The sequence below is a fragment of the Ostrinia nubilalis genome, chromosome 9 (genome assembly GCF_963855985.1).
Source record: "Ostrinia nubilalis chromosome 9, ilOstNubi1.1, whole genome shotgun sequence".
In the NCBI taxonomy this organism is placed as follows: domain Eukaryota; kingdom Metazoa; phylum Arthropoda; class Insecta; order Lepidoptera; family Crambidae; genus Ostrinia; species Ostrinia nubilalis.
Genome location: NC_087096.1, coordinates 1977574 through 1998669, shown reverse-complemented (window position 1 = coordinate 1998669; position 21096 = coordinate 1977574). Strand labels below are relative to the sequence as shown.

Here is a 21096-nt window from a genome sequence, read left to right as displayed (position 1 = left end):
AACAAAGTGAATTCCATTTGATTTTGAGTCTTTTAAACTGCGAACTATGAAGAACAAAATGCATTACATAATTTCGATATTTTGTGCTAATGTACTGTACCACCACATCAGGCGTAACTTGCCAAATTTGAAATCACTCGTATGTCTAACGACATTAGCAATGCATCTTAGGCTGAGTTGCACCACCTAACTTTGACCGTAACTATAACGATCACCGGTGCTTTTTATATGCAGCTTGATAGATTTTTGACGTTTGTCAAAGTTAAAGTAAGATGGTGCAAGTTGCACCGTGCAACCCACCCAGCCTTAGTGTGCTATGAGTGTTGCAGGGTAGCGCATTTTCTTACATAACTTTTCAATTCCTATCATTGGAGGTCCGAAAATATTTCTCATACAATTTGATATCATAATGATCATTCTTCATAAAAAATTTAAAACCTACATATTTAAAATCATAATCATTGATATTCATAATATCACTAATCATACACTTAGTTTTTACTAATATTTGTTTTCATATATTTTTCTATACTAATGATCGAAACTCATAATCATTCGAATAAATAACTATAATATTCATAAATGTGATGTATCCTAATATTTGTTTTCATAAATTTATTACTCATAAGTGTATTTATCCATATTATTGAAAATCATGGTGTCAATATTCGTATTAAATCGTATTTTAACATTAAATTAATTTGAAATGGTCCAAAACAGGCAATATTTTGTGCCACAAAACTAACGTGTCAGAAACGAATCGCTGCAAAACCGACTCCACGTAGTCTTGTCTGCCCTACCCCTAGAGTGTAATTTAAAAGCCGGAGGCGCGGAGGGAGGGCAGCCCTCGCCCGCTGTAACGAGGCTCAGGCGCCCGGGCGAGCTGGAGCGGCTGAGGCTGGTCGCCGAGGCGCCGAAGGCGCCGATGGCGATCCAAAAAGCCGAAGCTGCGGAAGCAAGCGTGGGTGCCTGAGCCTCGTTACGCAAGGGCGGAAGGGCTGCACATCCCGCAGCGCCGGAGACGAGGAGATACCAATGCATGCTGCATGCTCTGCATGCTTATCTACTCTATTAAATTATATAATATGATTTTTTTAAAGATACGAGTATGTCTGTTTTAAAGTAAATTATTCTGAACAACAACATTATGAGTTGAAGTATGTTCTTAGTAACAACATTATTAATTAAAACAATATGATCAATGAATGTTATGAAGAAAAAAGATCTGAAAATAAAAATTATGTATTTTAAATGGTTCTTGGTAGTAACAGTATTGATAAAAAAATTATGATTACTAACTGTTATGAGCTCCGATGGTAGTAATAAAAATGTATGAATAAAAAAAGTATGAAAAATAAAATTATGAAGAGAGATTATTATGAACACAAATCGGTAGTAAGACAAAGAATAGGATTTAGAATTTTATGTGAGCCAATATAGAACCGTGTTGCAGACTTAAAACTTGGAAAAATGATTAGAAATTCAGCAAGCCCTTGGTAAAATCAACAATATCGAGTTTATATTATTATCTTTTTCTTTGTAAAACTTCTACTTTCGCACGTGGAAAGCCTTTCTTATCGTCAGTGTACTGTAAACTTTGCTCACCAATTTTGAACCTACATTGTCACGTAATAAGGACCATGTTTTATGAAATATTCAAACAAACTTGTAACAGGATTGTCTGTATGACTCGTATGCTCCAATCAATTGATCCGATTATAAATGATCTACGTAAAATATGATAAAACGAAGGGATGGTCGGCAAAAAAGTTAATTAGGTTAACTTTATTAAAGTAAGGTTAACTGACAGTAACTTATTATTTGTTACATGTAACATGATGTACTGTATAATATGATAACTACACCTTGTAAACATTCATGAAATGCAATAAGAAACATTTTAGCTTTGATAACGGATTATTATGACAGACAGAATGCATGGCCACTAACAATTTATTTTTTATTTTCAACAGATAAATCGATTTTAATTTTTTTTTGCTTCTTGCGCTATTATTTTTTAAGATTGAACAAATTATTTTTACAGTGTCGATGTAATCATTTAATTCATAATAATCACCAATTTACTTCACAATACGGTGCGATGAAGTAAACTTGTTTATTATTTTTCTAATTTCGTTTCTACACTTGAAAGTAGATAGAAACTAGAGGTATATAGCAAAACCAATCAATCATGTATTGAGCAACAAATTGCTTGTTTCGCACTCGCGTTGTCAATCGGGCGACATGATTAACGTGTTCACACTTTTGATACAATTTTTTAGCTATTTATCAAAGCTACTGTTAAAGTGACGATACAATAAATCATTAAATTCTGCAACATCATTCTACTCACCGAATTAAAACTTTGAATAAAAGAACATGTTAACACAAAAGTGAATAATACCAGAGATATCTTCTGAAATTTAATAAATGACTTTTGGTTTTTATCTCAGAAAAATCATATTTTAATAAGTTATAAGTTATGCAGTGGTAAATTACTAATAGTCCCGTTAATCCCTCGTACTAAGCTAAATATTATGCTTGTGTTACCAGTGGAAGTTCAAGAATAGCATTCCAGCAGCAGGGTTCGAACACATGTTTCTCGAATTTCGGTTGGCCAATTTGACAGTTACCGTTCGGCTATTGTCGCTTCAATTCAATAAAATTAAGTAAGTAAACTAACATTAGGTACTGAAAAAATATGTATTTCCTGGTTTTATGACTTTTTTGCAAACCATACCAGCTTAATAACTGTCGTAAGTACCACTCCGGTGAGCCGGCGCACGCGAACCGTGAATGTTCGCAATGGAACACCGGAGGTTCGATCCAGTGAAGCAGTGTGCACACATCTTAACAAATACACGCTACGGAGAGTAAGGAAAATACAAAAGAATGAATGAATTGCAACAATTATTATACTCGCAATGTGTAGGTATGTACTTTATTAAAGATACACAAAATAATATTTTATTGAAAATAGCCTAGAGATTATCACAAAAAATGGCTGTGACATACGGACGGACAGACGGACAGACAGACATGATGAATCTATAAGGGTTCCGTTTTTTGCCATTTGGCTACGGAACCCTAAAAAGCAGGTTACAAGAATTACAACTTTTAGATAAAAGATGGTGGACTCTTATTTAAAAATTAAGAAAATAACATACGAGTAGGTACAATGGGCTTATAAGTAAAAAATATAACTTTCCGTTCCAGTCAGACCAGAGACTTAGCTTATTAAAACAAAATTTAGAAAAGGCTTAGAAGAGAAATATGTTTATTTCCAAAAGGTGTACAACCTTGCAATCCACCTCAGCTTACAACAAATAACAAAACGTTTAAAGTTAAATTAACAAGTCCACAACTAAGTAAAAGTAACTTCACAGTGCTCGCTAATATCTGCGGCTGAGTCAACGAGCTTACGCCACAGAATAAGTAATAGTACTTACGCGGAAGTTTGACATTTAAGCTCAGTACAACCTACTTGAAGCTCGTACTTGCCCAACATTTCCCTCGTTTACTGAACGTCACTCGTTATGGTGTAATTATGGGGCAAAATGATAACACAATACTAAAGTACATAAGCTAAAGACCAAAGAAATAGGTGCTTTCCAACAAACTGTAAAGGTACTTCCTGCTTGTATAAATGCGAAAGTGGATTTGATTATGCTTGATATTGGAGTTTAGATAGTAAATAAACTGGTCCCTATTTGTCTACGAACGCTTCCAGACATAGTCAATGCGATATTAGTTATAGATTTAGAAACAAATAAATTAGGAATTTAGCTTCTAGATAAAGTAATATTTATGACAGATTTAATTGCGTGTTCGCTTCGATTCATCCCTAAATTAGGTAAAGCATTGTAAATTGCTCCTAATTTTAATTTAACAAACTCTGTCCAAATTAGGTACAGATTGTATGCTCATTTTAACTAAGCAAACTCTAGAATGTCATTGATATAGGATTACAAAAGCGATTAAGAAATCTAAACTGACAACACATGCCTTTAAACTAACTTAATAAAATATGTTTTGATTTGTAATTAAGGGTTTAATTAAGCTTACAAGCCTGACATTTGAGATACAGCCTTTCCAAATGATTACCCACATGCCATGGAAATTAACGGCACGTCTCTGTAAGTAAACATTATAACTGCATCAGAACTAAATGTCAAGAGTTCATCAAACAGGCTCGTGCTAAGTTAGAAAAGAGAAAATATGAAAACATTCTCTTCTGATACAGATTTGCAAATGTTATTGGAATGTTTATGCTTGTTTACTTTTATCCTTTCTGATTTGAGAAAATTATTAGCCCAATATTGTTCCGAAGCAGTGGTAGGGCTAATACTGGAACGTGTAAAAGTGATTTTTAGATGACTATTTGAAAAAATAAAGTAGGTTTTATAAGTTTTTATGAGTTTTTTTTTTTATTTCTATCAACATCTTATAGTATAGGGCATAGATTTAGCCCTTGCGGGACTCCTGTCTTCTCTGAACTAGGTAGCTTGTGCGAACATCAGATATCTCCAGGTAGTCAAACTAATTCATTTACGAAGCGAGGGGAGCGCATAATTTCTTCTGGTAAATTAGAGGGTCGTGCGTCAGCATTGGAGATATCATTTCTGGATTAGATGATAATCAAGAAGGTGTATTTCAGCAAGTTTCAAATCTTTATTTAAAATTTTTAAATAATACCAATAATACCTACAAATGACAATATGATAAATAAATCAAAATGTGAGACAGCGTGTGAAGTGAAGAAAGCCGTGTACTTGAACTACTTCGCGTAGTCTAAATTCAATACGCGTAACGTGTGTACACACAGACATACATTATACATTTTACTGCTTTTACATGCAAATATCGGTATTACCTCTTGTTTTTATGTATAGGATTTCACTAGTGAAATGAATTGTTTCAACTTTTTTCTGTTATCTAATAAAATATGAGCCAATACACACATCAATCGTTATTACAAGTGTTTGAAATAAATTATTTATTATGTTGACATTTGGTGTTATAAATTAATCTAATTAAGAATCAGCTAACTAATGGGCTAGATGTAAAAATTTGCGTCTAATTTTATGATTTTGTGCAAACACACCAAATCAAGGACTTCTAATTAATATTAGAATACCTTCATCGGTATTAATGACACCTAATTTATCGCAGTTCATTATGCATTTATGGAAATTACAACATTTGACTGGTTCCCAATGTAGTATATCTCAAAAGTCGAATGTGTTCACGACATTGTGGTGATTTATGGGCCTTGAGAAATGTACCGGAATGATTTTAATAGGTTGCTTCTCAAGGTCCTGTTGTGTAACAAAAGCTGAGCCAAGTCTATTTCTTTTATATATCGGTTATCAAATAGCCTTCTAGCTAGCAACGTAATATAAATCATGTTTTAGTATCTAGTTTGAATAACTTTGAATGATCTAGAATAAACATACTCGTAGCTAAATACGTCACGGTCATCATCATCAGGATTTTTAGTAAGTCTCATTTGTAGAAAACGACCTTCTCTAATTGACCAGAGGCAAAAATCTTATACTCCCCACGCTGGGTTGGGGAATGTCTGGAACATGTGACGTTATTATAAACAATCTTACTTTATACGCACACAAGAAAACTTGAAGGGTACAGGGGCAAAACAAGAAATGTCACAAAAACAAAAGGTTATGTAGAACATTTAAATTTATTAAAGTTTAAAATATTCTTATGTGTCACTTAAAATTATAAACTACTAATATCAATACATAATATGACTATTACTTGTTTTTGCGCTTTTTGTATAATTTCAAATAAAAATACGCGGGATATCGAAAATATGCCATGCCATCAAAAATATACTTTTGAATTTTAGGGACCTTCCTTGTTTTGCCCCTGTACCCTTCACTTAATGCTTGTAATTAGTGTCGAGATTTCAAATCTTAAACTACCGTCAAACACAATAAAAAACATCTAACCAATTAACCGTATCGAAATCACTAAACCAAAAGGCATATCAAGTGCATATTCCAACAAATATGCTCCCAATAGCGCAGACCTCGAACAAAGCGTGCAGACAGCGATTTCTACGTTTGCAGCTACTTTCACCGCAGTGAAACCGCGCGTTTTTGTGCGCGCGCGCAGCGGAGCCCGAGCGCGGATTTCAAATTGGAAAATGTGCGAATGCGGATGGGGGTTACTGGGTTATTGTTATTTGAATAAATAGTATCATGCTTTATTATTCGGTTATGAATATTCCGTTCCGTGTAAATTAAATGGGATTCGCTTTAGCACGGTAATATTTTTTTATGGTCTTTATCAATCAATTAGAAAGCACATAACATTTCTCAATTTGTTTTACGAGTGTAATTAAAATTTAGGAATTTAATTTTAATCTAGGTAGCTAGTTTGCTTTAAATTATTCTGATTTGTTATGTCATACGGAAAAAATGCATAAAGCAGATGTTTTTTGGCATAAAAAATATGTATTAAAACTTTCGTGTAAATTGTTAGGTACCTAATTTGATGACGTATTCAATTATTTTATTGCTCCTAAACTACCTATTATATTTTCCAAACATAATATAACTTTTCGAAACTTACCATTTTGTGAGCTTTCCCGAAAAGTTCACACCAAAAAAAAACAAATCCGCACACAACACAGTCAGCACTTGAAGAAAGTCCACAGAGAAAGCACGAGAAATTTCACCAAAAGAAGTTCACAGCATAAATATAAACTATTTTCGATTCGATAATTTATAATTCGAGATTAGACATGGCCGTCCTATCGTCTGCTCGGGGTGAGAGACAATCGTGGACTGGACGTGCGGCCGAAAGTTTCGCCCGTCGTTACCATTCAACGGCGCGCGCGCTTGTACGCCGGCCTAACTGTGTTGATACTTGACGGGAATATTTATTAGGCTAAAAATGAAAGTGACGGATAACAAAAGAATTGGTGATGATATAATTATTAATAGCTAATTCAAGTTCACAGTAAAGGAATTCAGAATGTAAATTGTTTGCACGTGAAAAAATGCTCATGAAAAAAAATAGTAGGTAGGTAGGAGAAGAAAAAACAATATGGCAAAAGGCAAAAGTAAGATAAATATTTTCATTTCCATTTTTTCATTTTCAAGAAAAAATCTTTTGTATGCCTTTTTTTTTTCTTTTTTTTTTCAGTACTTTTATTCCAACATTTGAATGTTTTTCGCATTTCAACATAAAGATTAGGTAAGAAATGTAAAAATATTTACATTAAATTAAAATCAATTTCATAAACAAGTCAAAGTCTCAAGACCGTTGATCTGATTTACAATGTTTTGTAAAAATCATGATTCCCTTCACCCCTTATGCGTGTTCCACGCGTGTGAGTGAGACAAAACACGTTTGTTGTTTTACAAATTGTCATTAAATAATAGTGACAAACGTGGACAAACTTCATTAGTTTATTATTTTCTCGTTTTAAAAACATTAAGTAATAATATAATTACCGCCGTAATGTAGCATTTTTGAGCTAACAAATGCCTATAGTCGACAGCACAATAAAGATAAACAAAAACTTCCGTTGAAAATTGTACCTATTAGAACTACCTATTTATTATCACAGATTTTTAATCAGCCGATAGTTGGGCCCGATTAGTTTGTATGAAGAATCAATCGGTGTAATGTGCGTACTTCCAAACATAGTCCAGTAGAATTAGATTTTAAATCGGAAATAATTCCTACAAAAGATTTTATTGCTTAAATGGCTTCATTGGTTGCCCATTAAGAGTCTCCTAGGTTTTCGACTTCGACGGAGTTGTGCTTAAGTGGTGGGGGCCCTCGAAAGGGGCGCTTTTTAGGTTTTCCGGTTATACCGCGTAAAGGACTTACCCTATCGAAAAGTGGTCTTCCTGACAGTTGAAGGGCATTTAATCCTGCATTAAATAAGACCAAATTGATATGTTTTGGACAAACCGTTCTCGTGCAAATGTTCGGCAAAGTAGAAAATATGTGTATATTAATGACCCTCTCCACGTCCAATAGCTCGTCTCCCAAGCCTTGTAAAGGGTCACCTTGACCAGCGTATCCCTGTCAAGGCTCACGAGTTGGATTCGCTTATCCTTGTTCGTCCCAGTCGTTCCTTAATTGCGGTTGCTCTTCCTGGCACTCTCCTGAACGACTCTGTGTTACCTAATGTGGCTGCCCCTCTTCCTTGTACCCTCCTGTACGATTGCATTGCTTAGCCATATGCCTGGTCCAAGGTTCGACGCCACAAAATCAACTTCGTACGCTTGAAAATAGTTTTAAAACTATTTGCCGTGCTTGAAACATTTTTCTTTACTGCTTCGCCTCTATTAGTCGTAAAGTGATTGTATATATCCTATAGCCTTTCTCAATTTATGATCTATTCAACACAAAAATAATTATTTCAATCAAAGTAGTAATTCTTGAGATTAGCGCGTTCAAACAAACAAACAAAAAACTCTTCAGCATTTTAATATGAACTTGTTGTTGTTGATTTTTGGCGTCGAACCTTAGACCAGGCGTACGGCTAGGCAACGTAGTCGTGCAGGAGGATACAAGGAAGAGGGGCAGCCACAGTAGGTAACACAGAGTCGTTCAGGTGAGTGGCAGGAAGAGGTGCAGCAACCGCAGTTAAGGAACGGCTGGGACGAACAAGGATAGGCGCATCCAGCTCCTAAGCCTTGATAGGGTTACACTGGTTGAGGCGCTCCTTTTCAAGACTTGGAAGCCTGCGGGTAACGAGTCATTGGACGTGGAGAGGGTCATTAATTATACACATATTTTCTACTTTGCCGAACATTTGCACGAGAACGGTTTGTTCAAAACATATGAATTTGGTCTTATTTAATGCAGGATTAAATGCCCTTCAACCGTCAGGAAGACCACTTTTCGATAGGGTAAGTCCTTTACGCGGTATAACCGGAAAACCGAAAAAGCGGCCCTTTCGGAGGCCCCCACCACTTAAGCACAGCTTCGTCGAAGTCGAAAACCTAGGACAGTTTTTATGGGCAACTAATGAAGCCATTAAAGCACTAAAATCTTTAGTAGGAATTATTTCCGATTTAATTCATTTTTGTGTTTAATTCTACTGGCCTATATTTTGTAATCAAAAAACAAAGTTTGGTCGATGGCCGCGCGAAAAACAAAAGACGCCACCTTCCGTACAAAATCTGGCATTGCCATTTGGCATCCAGATAGGTAGATGTGTATATTATACATACATATATAAATACAAAGGAACAAATAAAAAACCAGTAAATTTTAACATTTCACAGGTGATAGATAGATTTTAGTGTACAAAATGTCGATTTTTGAACGTCAATACCTAAATAACCGTTTGAGGTATATTTATGAAATTTGAAGCTGATGTTTATCTTACAAGTCTCAACACATGAGCCAAATTTGAAGTGTTAATGCACAGTCGTTTTTGAGTGATGAGGAGTCAAAAGTGGCTCCAATTGGGTCGTCTAAATATACGCACGGTGCAGTCCCCTCCCTGGAACTAGGCTTAACATGCTCCCGCATCTCCAAAATGTTTGCTTAATGTTGATTTAGTCGATTTTCTGCTGATGGGAACATGTAAGACAAAAATAAAATTTCCAATATTACGGACGTTCTAGAACAGATGCCGTGAAAACTATTAAAGATATAGAAAATCTTGACTGTCTCACCTGTAGCAAATTGAATAAGCTTTTTTTGGTTTATAGTAGTTATGTCACTAGGACGCATAGTTTCCGAGGATTAAGCGAAAAACCGAAAAGTAGTACCTTTAAACCCCCCTCTCCCCGCCGGCTCAAGGGCTAAGGGCGGGGACTTTTGCTATGTTCATCTCCTAACTAGTCTAAATAAACTCCCGAGGTCAGAAATTGTGTTCCACGGATTTCTCTCTACACCGTCGTTAAAGCATTCATTGACTGGACTATAACACAAATAAATGTTTTTAATTAATTGATTGAGGTAAATAAATGAAAATTTTATTATGTTAAATAAATAATCTTATCATTTATCGGTGTTTATCAAATTAGAACGTTTAATTCATTATTATAAATATCAAATAAATTATAATATGCTTAATTGGATAATTAAATAGGCTTCAGACATAAAATGGCTTCATATTGGAATCTAATAAAATTTGCCAATAGATTTACATTGTTTGTCCAATTATACGTGCTTTCTCGTTTTATCTAACTACATTACATTACATTTTCATTATAAATGCTTTTTCTACCTACATTACAATTCATTTCTTTAGTCATTCGTAAATGCGTTAGTGGCCACTACCACTGAAAATAGCCAAATAAATAAACTGGTTTTATATACCTACGCAAATGTAAATTGCTCGTTAAAAATTATGTGCGTTACTAAACTTAAGTAGTTATGTCAAAAAGAAAGTACAAGTTTAGTGTCAAAAAGTTTCTAAGTATCAGCGGAGAGAGAGAATAAAAATCCGTCGCCTTTTTAACAAACCAATTAAGCTTTATGTAAAACTAGCTATTGCCCGCAGATTTACCCGTGTGAAATTTAGTTTGTCACAGATCGTTATAAATTATAGCCTATATTATTCTGGGGGCTCAAAAACTGAACTCCGACAAACGTTACTTCGACGTTACGTTACTCCGACACTGCTGAATATCGAAATGACTTTACTTCGACACTACACAACTCAGACAATGGATATTCGCCTTTGTACTTAGGTAGCCTGTTTATAAAAAATCTAGATTTTTGGAATAAGGAACCCTTGTTGAAACTATTCTTAATATTTTCTAATCGAATCAAACATCAATGTTTTTATAAAAATATCATAATCTTTATATTCCAGATCATGAGGTCTCTATTGGTCAAGCTGTCACACAGATAAGTTCGTATTTGTACTAGTTGTATGACGTCCAGTGGGTCATTGTTCTTTAGTTAAATTGAAACAATAACTTTTGAGGACCTTTTAAACAGTTAAGGCGATAGGATTGATAAGCCTATTGGTTGTAAAACTTTAGCAACCCACACAAGTTCGAAGCGATTTTAACATAATGTTAATATGAATAAATGGTGAAGTCTGACCTGCTGTCTTGAACTCGAATTTGCCGAACATTAAGTATATCTGAATGTTTTTTGCCTTAATTCCGTACGAGTAATATACGGGCAACAGTTTGAGTGTATAGGCTGCAGAACATTTCATCATCATCATCATCATTTCAGCCATAGGACGTCCAGAACAGAACAATTAAATTCATTTATTTACTATGTGTTCTATGGATGAACAAAGCTGAAGGTACTTTAGGTTCAACTGTGGACTGCCATTGATTGACTATAATGGTCTTACTGAGTACTTACCTAACTTACCATAGCATGAACTTGAAATAGAGTAGGTAACGTAATTGATACGACTATTAAAAATGCATTTAATTTATAATATAGTGAAGAATCTTCGTCATCCAAAGACACTAATTGACACTTTAAGCACACGCGGAACCAACATATAGAGCAGTTTCGCAAAACGATCCCACCAAAGATAAAACTCATACGGACTATTGTAACACTTTACCAGCTATTGTGAACTGGTCTTTGCTACACTACCAGTTCAGAAAACTAGTTTAGCCAGACCCCTGCAGTTTCTACACCTTACCCCTGTGGCCTCAAGAGGTCTTAGAACCAGAAAGGCAAGGGAGGTCATGATATCTGGCCGCTGCAAACTACTTTCACCAGCTCGGTTCATTTTGCAATTGACCTTAATATTATAGAATCGCGATTGGTGCATTGAGACAATTATTAATGCAGTGTAAGTGCACCGTGATTGTATAATTCAATATTTACTTAATGTACAAAATATCCATCGTTTCATTAAGTGCTTCATGTATTACCTAAATGTTTGTATTGGTCAAAAAATGACAGACAACACCAAAGCTGTAGCAGGAAGAAGAATAAAATAATTTAATCGTGTCTTTAAGGCAAACGTTTTGCAACTCTTGCCAAAAATGTTGGCCATACAAAGTCCAAGACTCGCCAAATATTTGTCTCAAAGCTTTGGTAGTACTAAGAAAAAATATTACGAGACCGGTAAATTAAGTTTTAATTTGTAAGAAACAGTGGAAACAATTAATGATTTTATTGATTTTTGTTTTGTTACCTAACCCATCATGTAAATGAATATTCAGAGACATAGTTTTATTGGCATAGCCCAATGCCCAATATACACTGCAATAAGCTCAAACTTTAGCTTCTGATAAATGGAAGTTAATCCAAGGTCGGCTGGTCTGCGAATTCCAACTGGTCCATATCGTTAACATTTGTATGATGTGCGGAAGTGTTTGGACGGACATTCTGTATGAATCATGATTATACAGGTGTAAGATACCAGTTAAATTGTATTTTTTTTAAATCAATTGGGTTTTTATCTAAAAAGTTTTTAATAAACAGGTCCTTTTCATCTTTTTCTTCTTCTAGCAGGTGTTGTAGACCGTGGTTGTAGCAACTAAGCGTGTGACCTTAAGGTACTAGCTATTTACAATTTTACTGATGAGATGGTTGACTTAATATCCCACTAAACTAGGCGTCTTAAATGGCTAATTTCGACCTAAGATTAAACATGATCTTCGAAGAACGGAATCTTATTATTTGGAAATTCTGATGAATTAAGTTCTCTTTATTAATCTGGTATCAAAATACACTGTGTGATTTTACATTATGGCTATTCCCGCCTGAGAACTGAATCCAGAACTTCCTAGTCAATAGTCTCTCTCTTCACATTAAACCGTGGTACAAAGGGACGTCCTGCGTCGCAGGCCGCTACCAACCGGGTAACATGGAAAGCATTGGGGGAGGCCTATGTTCAGCAGTGGACGTCCTATGGCTGAAATGATGATGATGATGATGACAAAGGGGCGTACTTGTCAGATAGACTAATTTAAACCGATTACTACAAAAAAATTCTTGGCAAGATTTAACTGATGCAGTTCAACATTATCAGTCTCATTGACAATTAAAGCACGATAATACTATTATTACCGTGGTTAAAGCTTTACGCTCATGACCTTACTGGCCACTTTCGTTTGCCATTGCACGTAATGGTTCGGAAGCCATAAATACAATATTGCTGACATGATTAGATTGGCCGGATATAGTACATACTAGCTTTCCGCCCGCGGCTTCGCCCGCGTGGAATTTTGTCTGTCACAGAAAAACTTTATCGCGCGCGTCCCTGTTTCAAAAACCGGAATAAAAAATATCCTATGTCCTTTCCCGGGACTCAAACTATCTTTATGCCAAATTTCATCAAAATCGCTTCAGTGGTTTAGGCGTGAAGACAGAAAGACAGATTATTATTTATTATTTTATTATTTATTAATTTATTTTTGCCGAAGAACAATCAATGCACCTCCAACTCCAATATGCTTCAAACTCTACATGCGATCTAAATACATACGAATTCAAAGTCGTCTCGAAGGTTACAAGAGCTCTATGTAGAGAACCGGATACGAGCACACTTCAGGAAGTTGTCCGCACACCGGTTCGCCGTGAAAGCCTCGATAAAAATACGCAATATCCGATCAACTGAGACTTGTGGAGAGAAAAATGGTATGTTAATGGTATGCTCTACACTGCTATGAAATAATATCAAGTTACTCAATATACAGTTATTATTAGGACAGGCCAATCATGAATAAATGATATTTATCTAAATATGTATAACTCAAGGGTGACTGAATGACTGACTGAGTGACAACGCTCAACGTGATCTATCAACGCACAGCCCAAACCACTGGACGGATCGGGCTGAAATTCGGCATGCAGGTAGATGTTACGACGTAGGCATCCGCTAAGAAAGGATTTTACGAAACTCCACCCCTAAGGGGGTAAAACGGGATTCACGCGTACGAAGTCGCGGGCGGCCGCTAGTTTCCAAATAATAGTCCAGTCATTATAGTAAGTTCACCTCGGAATTCGAGATACCCAGCTGTAAGTCTGTAAATACGTGTATATTGACACCCTAAAAGTTGTCTCAAAACCTACATATGGTAGGGTGTAAGCAACTATTAAATTTCAAGGTCAACGGTCACAAAAATCGGTTTTTTGCGCTTTTTTTAGAAATATCTCATTTCCTGTGGGTTTTTTGCTATTTTTATTTATTATCAATATTGTAGAATACTAAATTCTCTACAAATTTTGTTTAAAAACTTTTTTTATACGGTGAACCGTTTTCGAGATAGAGGGCGGAGAGCGCGCGGTCACTGCATCACTTCAGGTCTACTTAAGCGGTTTAGGTTTTTCATACAAAAGGATTTTCCCGCTAATTCCCGTGGGAATTTCGGTAATTACTTAGGTAAGGTACCTACATGCCAAATTTCAAGCGTCTAACTTCCGTTAAGCGTTTAGATTTTTCATACAAAAGGATTTTCCCGCTAATTCCTGTTCCCGTGGGAATTCCTAAGTATACTATAACCTGCCCAGGTGTATGAAGAATAATTGTACCAAGTTTCGTTAAAATCCGTCGAGTAGTTTTTGTTTCTATAAGGAACATACAGACGGACAGAATTCTATACATTAAATATATTTTCAAAATAACTATCAGGGGGTGATTAGTGATCGATACTGATGCCAAAAATGCAATCAGTAAAATTTTTGTCTGTCTGTCTGTCCGTCTGTATGTTCCTTATAGAAACAAAAACTACTCGACGGATTTTAACGAAACTTGGTACAATTATTCTTCATACACCTGGGCAGGTTATAGTATACTTAGGAATTCCCACGGGAACAGGAATTAGCGGGAAAATCCTTTTGTATGAAAAATCTAAACGCTTAATGGAAGTTAGACGCTTGAAATTTGGCATGTAGGTACCTTAGTAAACTTAAAGCTTATTTACAACAAGTAATTACCGAAATTCCTACGGGAATTAGCGGGAAAATCCTTTTGTATGAAAAACCTAAACCGCTTAAGTTGACCTGAAGTGATGCAGTGACCGCGCGCTCTCCGCCCTCTATCTCGAAAACGGTTCACCGTATAAAAAAATTTTTGAAACAAAATTTGTAGAGAATTTAGTATTCTACAATATTGATAATAAATACAAATAGCAAAAAACCCATAGGAAATGAGATATTTCCAAAAAAAGCGCAAAAAAACGATTTTTGTGACCTTTGACCTTAAAATTTAATAGTTGCTTACACCCTACCATATGTAGGTTTTGAGACAACTTTTAGGGTGTCAATATACAAGTATTTACAGACTTACAGCTGGGTATCTCTAATTCCGAGATTCTTACCTAATTTAAGCTTAAATGACTGGACTATAAATACAAAATTGGATGCGAGCGGGGCAGGACCGGTCATTGTGGAAATCCTTAGGGGGGCCTTTGTCCAGCAGTGGACGTCATTTGGCTGAAACGAACAAATAATATGAAATCAATTAATGAAATCAGCGCTAAAATAATTAAGTAACTCTATATTTGTACAGATTTCATTTGAGAAATAAGGATTGGATTTCTAATAGTAATAAATCAACTGAGTTTATTTGAATAAGTAATAAAAAGACGCACTGAGCTAGTCTATAAAATATTTCAACATAAGCCAGATAGACGTTACAAACTTGCAATAAAAAGATTACCTGTATATTAAACCTGAGTAAGTACCTACGTGTTATATTGCAAGAAACAATTATCTGCAAGTTTATAATGTTCTTCTAAAGGTTAAACTTAACTTTATTGGCTTAATTTTTTAATTGTGTTTAATACTGTATCTTATGTTGATAGCCCAATAAAATAAATAAATAAATAAACATTAAAACCAAATAGCTAGATCTATCGGTGAAGTTTTTCTAGACTATGACCTTATGGATGTTGTAAGTAGAAGTTACAATTTGGCATCTTATGTAAACTTGTAATGGAGGCTACTTTGTAACAAGAATGTAAAGGTTGATGTGATCTCCACTGTACAGTCAGCGGCAAATAGTTCATGACACCTGAGTCCTGAAGTGGCCAAAAAGTCCGCAACACGTCTTTGTTACAATTGAAATAAGGTTGTGTTGTCAACTTTTTGGCCACTTCAGGTGTCACGAAATATTTGACGCTGACTGTACAGCAATATTATGATGATATTGACTCCACACATATTAACATATTTATAGGTAGTAATCGATTTTGTCCCTGTAATGAATAACGTTTTAGACTCAAATCGACAAAAACGCTTGCCTAACATCATGACATCTCAATTATTGGCATCTATAGTCCTTGCCAATAGAAACTGGCAATTTTACAATGATTGAATCTGAATAACGAATCTGTAATAGCCTATGTGGTTGGAGATTTTTTTTTAAAACAGGTATACCTATCATTCTTGAGTAGGGTTACAAATAGTAGTCCAGCGATCACCAGGAATCGAACTAGCGACCCACAAAATCTCGAATCGACAATCTGATAGCAACTCCGTAGGGCGATTGTCGCCTTATAACGTGAAATCAAAGGTTGATTGCAAAACGAAATATTTTTTTAATCAATTTTACGTCCTATAACAAAGCCCAAAAGGATATTTTAGGACGAGTAAAGAATTGGACGTAGTCCATTTAGAGCACCCGCCCAAATAGCACCTGGCCTAGTCCACATAGAGTACCGATCGGTATTTTGTGCTTCTCTCTTGAATGTAAAAATAAAGAATCCACGAATGGAGATATCGTCCACCCACAAGGTGGACCGATGACCTGATAAAGGTATCAGGAAGGTGCTGGATGCAGGCCGCTACCAACCGTGCGATGTGGAAGTCATTGGGGAGGCCTATGTTCAGCAGTGGACGTCCTGTGGCTGAAATGATGATGATGATGATATCGATAGGTGCTTTATGTGGATTAGGCCAGGTGCTATTTAGGCAGGTGATCTAAATGGACTAAGATTTACCCCACTTTATCTTAGTAGAGTTCATTGCCGAAGTCCATTGATGCAACTACAAGACTAACTTCATCATCACATCATTCACATCGATACGAATTCCGAGTCCAACCTTGTTGGTCGCTGGTCGTTAACACTTCAAGGCGAGCTTGTTAAAATGTCGACTGGACGTTGGAGTATGATTTAAAGTTAAACCGACTCACTTGTGCAGGCGCTGTGCGCGTGCGCAGCCAGTGCAGTACAGTCAGCGTCAATTAGTTCGTTACACCCGAAGTTAACAATGTTAACAGCATTGTTGTGTTCCGGCAGTTAGAGGTAAGATAGCCAGTTCCTCCGTGGTTGAGGATTCCGGGTGAAGCTCGCTTCCACCTTCGGCCTGATCATCACTTACCATCAGGTGAGATACAAGCCAAGAGCTTCCTCGTTGTGGATAAAAAAAGTGGCCAAAAAGTTGTTCAACCTTTTTCCATTGAACCAAGTGTTGCGAATTTTTCTGGCTACTTTGGGTTTGGGATAAGCTTGATGCGCTGTTAATTGTACAGTTACGAGCACAAATGGTTCACTGTGTAAATTATTCCGGCGTTATAAGGTTCCGATTCCGATGAATAAATTAATTGATATTTTCGTAAACACTCACGAACACAAAAATTTATCATCCTCCATCACCATTCCGGGACTGTTCCCACCTCTCTTTCCCACCGCTGCAACTCCTGTGTAGCCAGGATCTACCTACAGCTTGACCGCCAATAAAAACCCAACCAGTGATGGTCAAGTTTGTCCCGAGGGAAAGTTAAATTGTCGTTGGACCCGCAACGAAATCATCGTCAGGTCAGGAGACTAAATAGTCTCCTCAGCAGGACCTTCTCTTATTTACCAGAGGCAAAAGGATTTGGTCTACGCTCTCAAGCTGGCCAGCCAGGTTGGTTAGTAACAAAAAAGTAAACATAAATTATTCCACGTGGATAAAGGTTAAATTCCAATAAAAATTGATATTCATTTTTGCACGTGACTATACTTTCTGTGAATGGACGTCTGGTTTGACTTTTAGAACAAACTGGTCAATTTGTCCGCTGCAGCTTTTCGTTCACAAGTTTTAAATAAACTTAATTAGACAATACAATAGAAGCAGGTTATTTTTATGTAAAGACTGGTATCGTATGCAATTATAACATCTATAGATACTAGTCTATACTAATATTATAAATGCGAAAGTTACTGTCTGTCTGTCCGTCTGTCTTGCTTTCACGCTTAAACCACTGAACCGATTTTGATGAAAGGCATAGGGATAGTTTGAGTCACGGGAAAGGACATAGGATAGTTTTTGTCCCGGTTTTTTAAACAGGGACACGCGCGATAATGATTTTCTGTGACAGACAAAATTCCACGCAGGCGAAGTCGCGGGCGGCCGCTACTAATATTATAAATATAAATTTCAGACAAGATATTAATTCAGATAATGTGGTTTTATTTAAGTTTATTAGGAAGATATTTATGGCTAATAGAACACCTGCCTAATGAAGAGAAGATTAAATAAAAGTCATTTTTTGACTACTCGTAAAAATTGTATCGGCCAAGTTTGCATATCAATACAATCTATCAAAAATAAGATTCATTAAATTAATTCGGTTTCGTTAATATGATATCTTAAATCGATATTCAAACGTAAATAAAGCAAGGCCGATCACACAAAAAATGTAGTCACGGACAAACAAACAAAGAAACTTGCTTGGACAGTACACTCTTGTTCGCAGATTATGTTTCGTTCGTGATATCTTCTCAGCTATTTGCTTTAGCATAAAATTGTTAGGACCGTTTTCCACCAAAGCAGAAAAAATGCGAAAGGAGATGGGCCAGGTTTTTTAACTGGGGTGGAGCTTGCTCAACCTATTCCATTGAAGCTGAGCGTAGACGAAATTCTATCGGATGCTCACATCTCTAACTTTGGAAAACGGCCCTAAAGCCTATAGTAGAGTCAAAAGACATTAAAATTAGGTCCTTTAATGTCATCGTACGTTCAAAAGTCGCACAATATATTGTTCGTAAAGAATAAATTAATTAAGTCATTGATTGGTGGAATTTCAATATGATATAATGTATACCAAGTACAGGACAGATATTAAAGCTAGAGTTCAAATTGCATTTTGAGCTTTGATACGAGCCTAACTAACACCTAACATACAACTTGTACACTGAATAGTCTGGGCTCTGCGAAAGCTCACAAAGGCTCAGAGTAACTTAGGGGCTGCGCAAACGTAGATTTAGTTGCTGTGTCCGGTGGCAGTAAGAACCTAGTTACTTAGCAATGTTCAGCTGTATGAATAGAATAGAATAAAATTTTACTGCCAAAAACTGTGTACAATTTGCCAACTCCCGTGGTGGAAACTGGATATAAATGAATGGGAAAATAATTTGTCTACAGAGTGGTTAATTCGATATTGATTTCATAATATTAGATCATATAAAAAGTTTAGGTCCACCGCAATACAAAAGTATCAACGTCAACGTGCCAATGGATTTGGCAATCTTGCTGAAATAATTTTGAGATCACTGACTGACTGACTAACTCAACACTTCAGTTTTAGTTTCAGACGATTTTGATCATAATTACTTCACCAATAAAGTTCTTAAAATCAATTTGCACGGAACACGTTTGCACAACGCCGAAGGCTCTCTAAAAGCAAGTAAGGCTCGATGGACAGACAATATGTCGGCTATTGAATGACCCGTCAGAGAATAGGAAACCTATCTATTGGAGAATGCTAGGATCTTGAAGAGTGCGTGTAGATAAGCCATTCTATTTAGAAACCTGAACAAAGTAAGATAAGAAAGAATAAAAGGCAAAATCAATCAAATATACACAATTCGGCCGTTTGGTGTAGTGGTTCGAAACGGACTACTATTCCGGAGGTTGCGGGTTCGATTCCCGCACAGTACAAACATTTGTGTGCATGAACATATTTGTTTGTATTGGACTGGGTGTTTTCTATGTATAATATGTATGTTTTTACAAAAAAAAGTATTTAAGTATGTTTATATCCGTTGTCTAGTACCCATAGTACAAGATTTGCTAAGTTTGGGACTAGAAGCGCAGTGTAAAATGTCCAAGGATATTTATTATTTATATTATTTATTTATTAATTACAGATTACAAAATTGAGAAGAACATAACTATAGTTTGCAATCTTATGTGCTCTATCTATTCTAGGCTTTTATAATTTATTTGAATGATTGCAAATAAAGGGCCAAGTTATTTTTCCATTCTTATTCACTCAATATTCAAAAACCATACACGTCTTGGGATCACGGTCACCCTAATCTATGGTCATGGCCACGCTCGTTAATATTTGTTGTTATACTTATGAAGCTTTAGCTTGAATCGAAGTTACGAGCTTAAAAAGCACACAGAACGAAGACTAGTTGTTCTTCTTCTGCTATGTATAGTCTCTCAACAGTGCTACAATATCCACAAAATATAACAATGGATATCTTAATGGACATCGAATATCACTTAAAAATTAGGGATAGATGGTGAAAACGGGCATAAGCCTCTTTGTTTAGAATAATATTGTAGTTGACATCAGTTGTCATAAATGAGTAAGTCTGTCAAATAATAAAATGGTTTTCGTGTTACAAAAAATAATTAATTTTCCAACTGTTCACGTGGTTGGAAACTTTCGAATTGATTTGAAGATGTGATTTGAATATCCATTAAAGGTAGAAATAGTAGTTTTTGGAGAACAGAATAAAATATCTTTCAAAATGTCGAAGAAAGCAGTTGACACAGCCAAAAGTATGCTGGTCTTCGAAGTTGACCCCACCGAGTGTCCTTTCAGGGAATTCAGGGACAACGAACTGCAGCCTGAATTTTGGGGACTAGTGAGTACCTCAATGTTATCATTATTATCTTAATTTTAGCCACAGGACGTCCACTGCTGAACATAGGCCTCCCCCAATGATTTCAAACTGACCAATTGATAGCTGCCTGTATCTAGTGCACTAGAATAATCTGTAGGTTCTGGGTTCAATTCTTGACGCTACACTACTTCATAATATACAGAGAAAATCTAATTTTACACCATAGTATAATAATAAGTATTAAAATACCAAAGATAGATAGAGTGACGCAGTCCAAACGATCCACTGAGTCTGTCTGAACCATGTAAATGTAATCTATGTAGCGCCTACAAGTCACATGCCGGCAACATGTTTTGTTACCGTGATTTTACCGATA

The 21096-nt window shown here is 35.9% G+C and overlaps 1 protein-coding gene across 1 annotated transcript in view; it reads right to left on the bottom strand.

Moving 5' to 3' along the window:
• The window catches only part of LOC135074380 (probable chitinase 10), a 141533-nt gene extending 134707 nt beyond the window's left edge, over positions 1-6826 (bottom strand). Inside the window, exon 1 of the mRNA XM_063968649.1 lies at positions 6598-6826. Within this exon, the coding sequence (XP_063824719.1) occupies positions 6598-6600 (3 nt within the window). The 5' untranslated portion in view covers positions 6601-6826. The remainder of the gene's footprint in view (positions 1-6597) is intronic.
• Positions 6827-21096: the final 14270 nt, after the last annotated feature.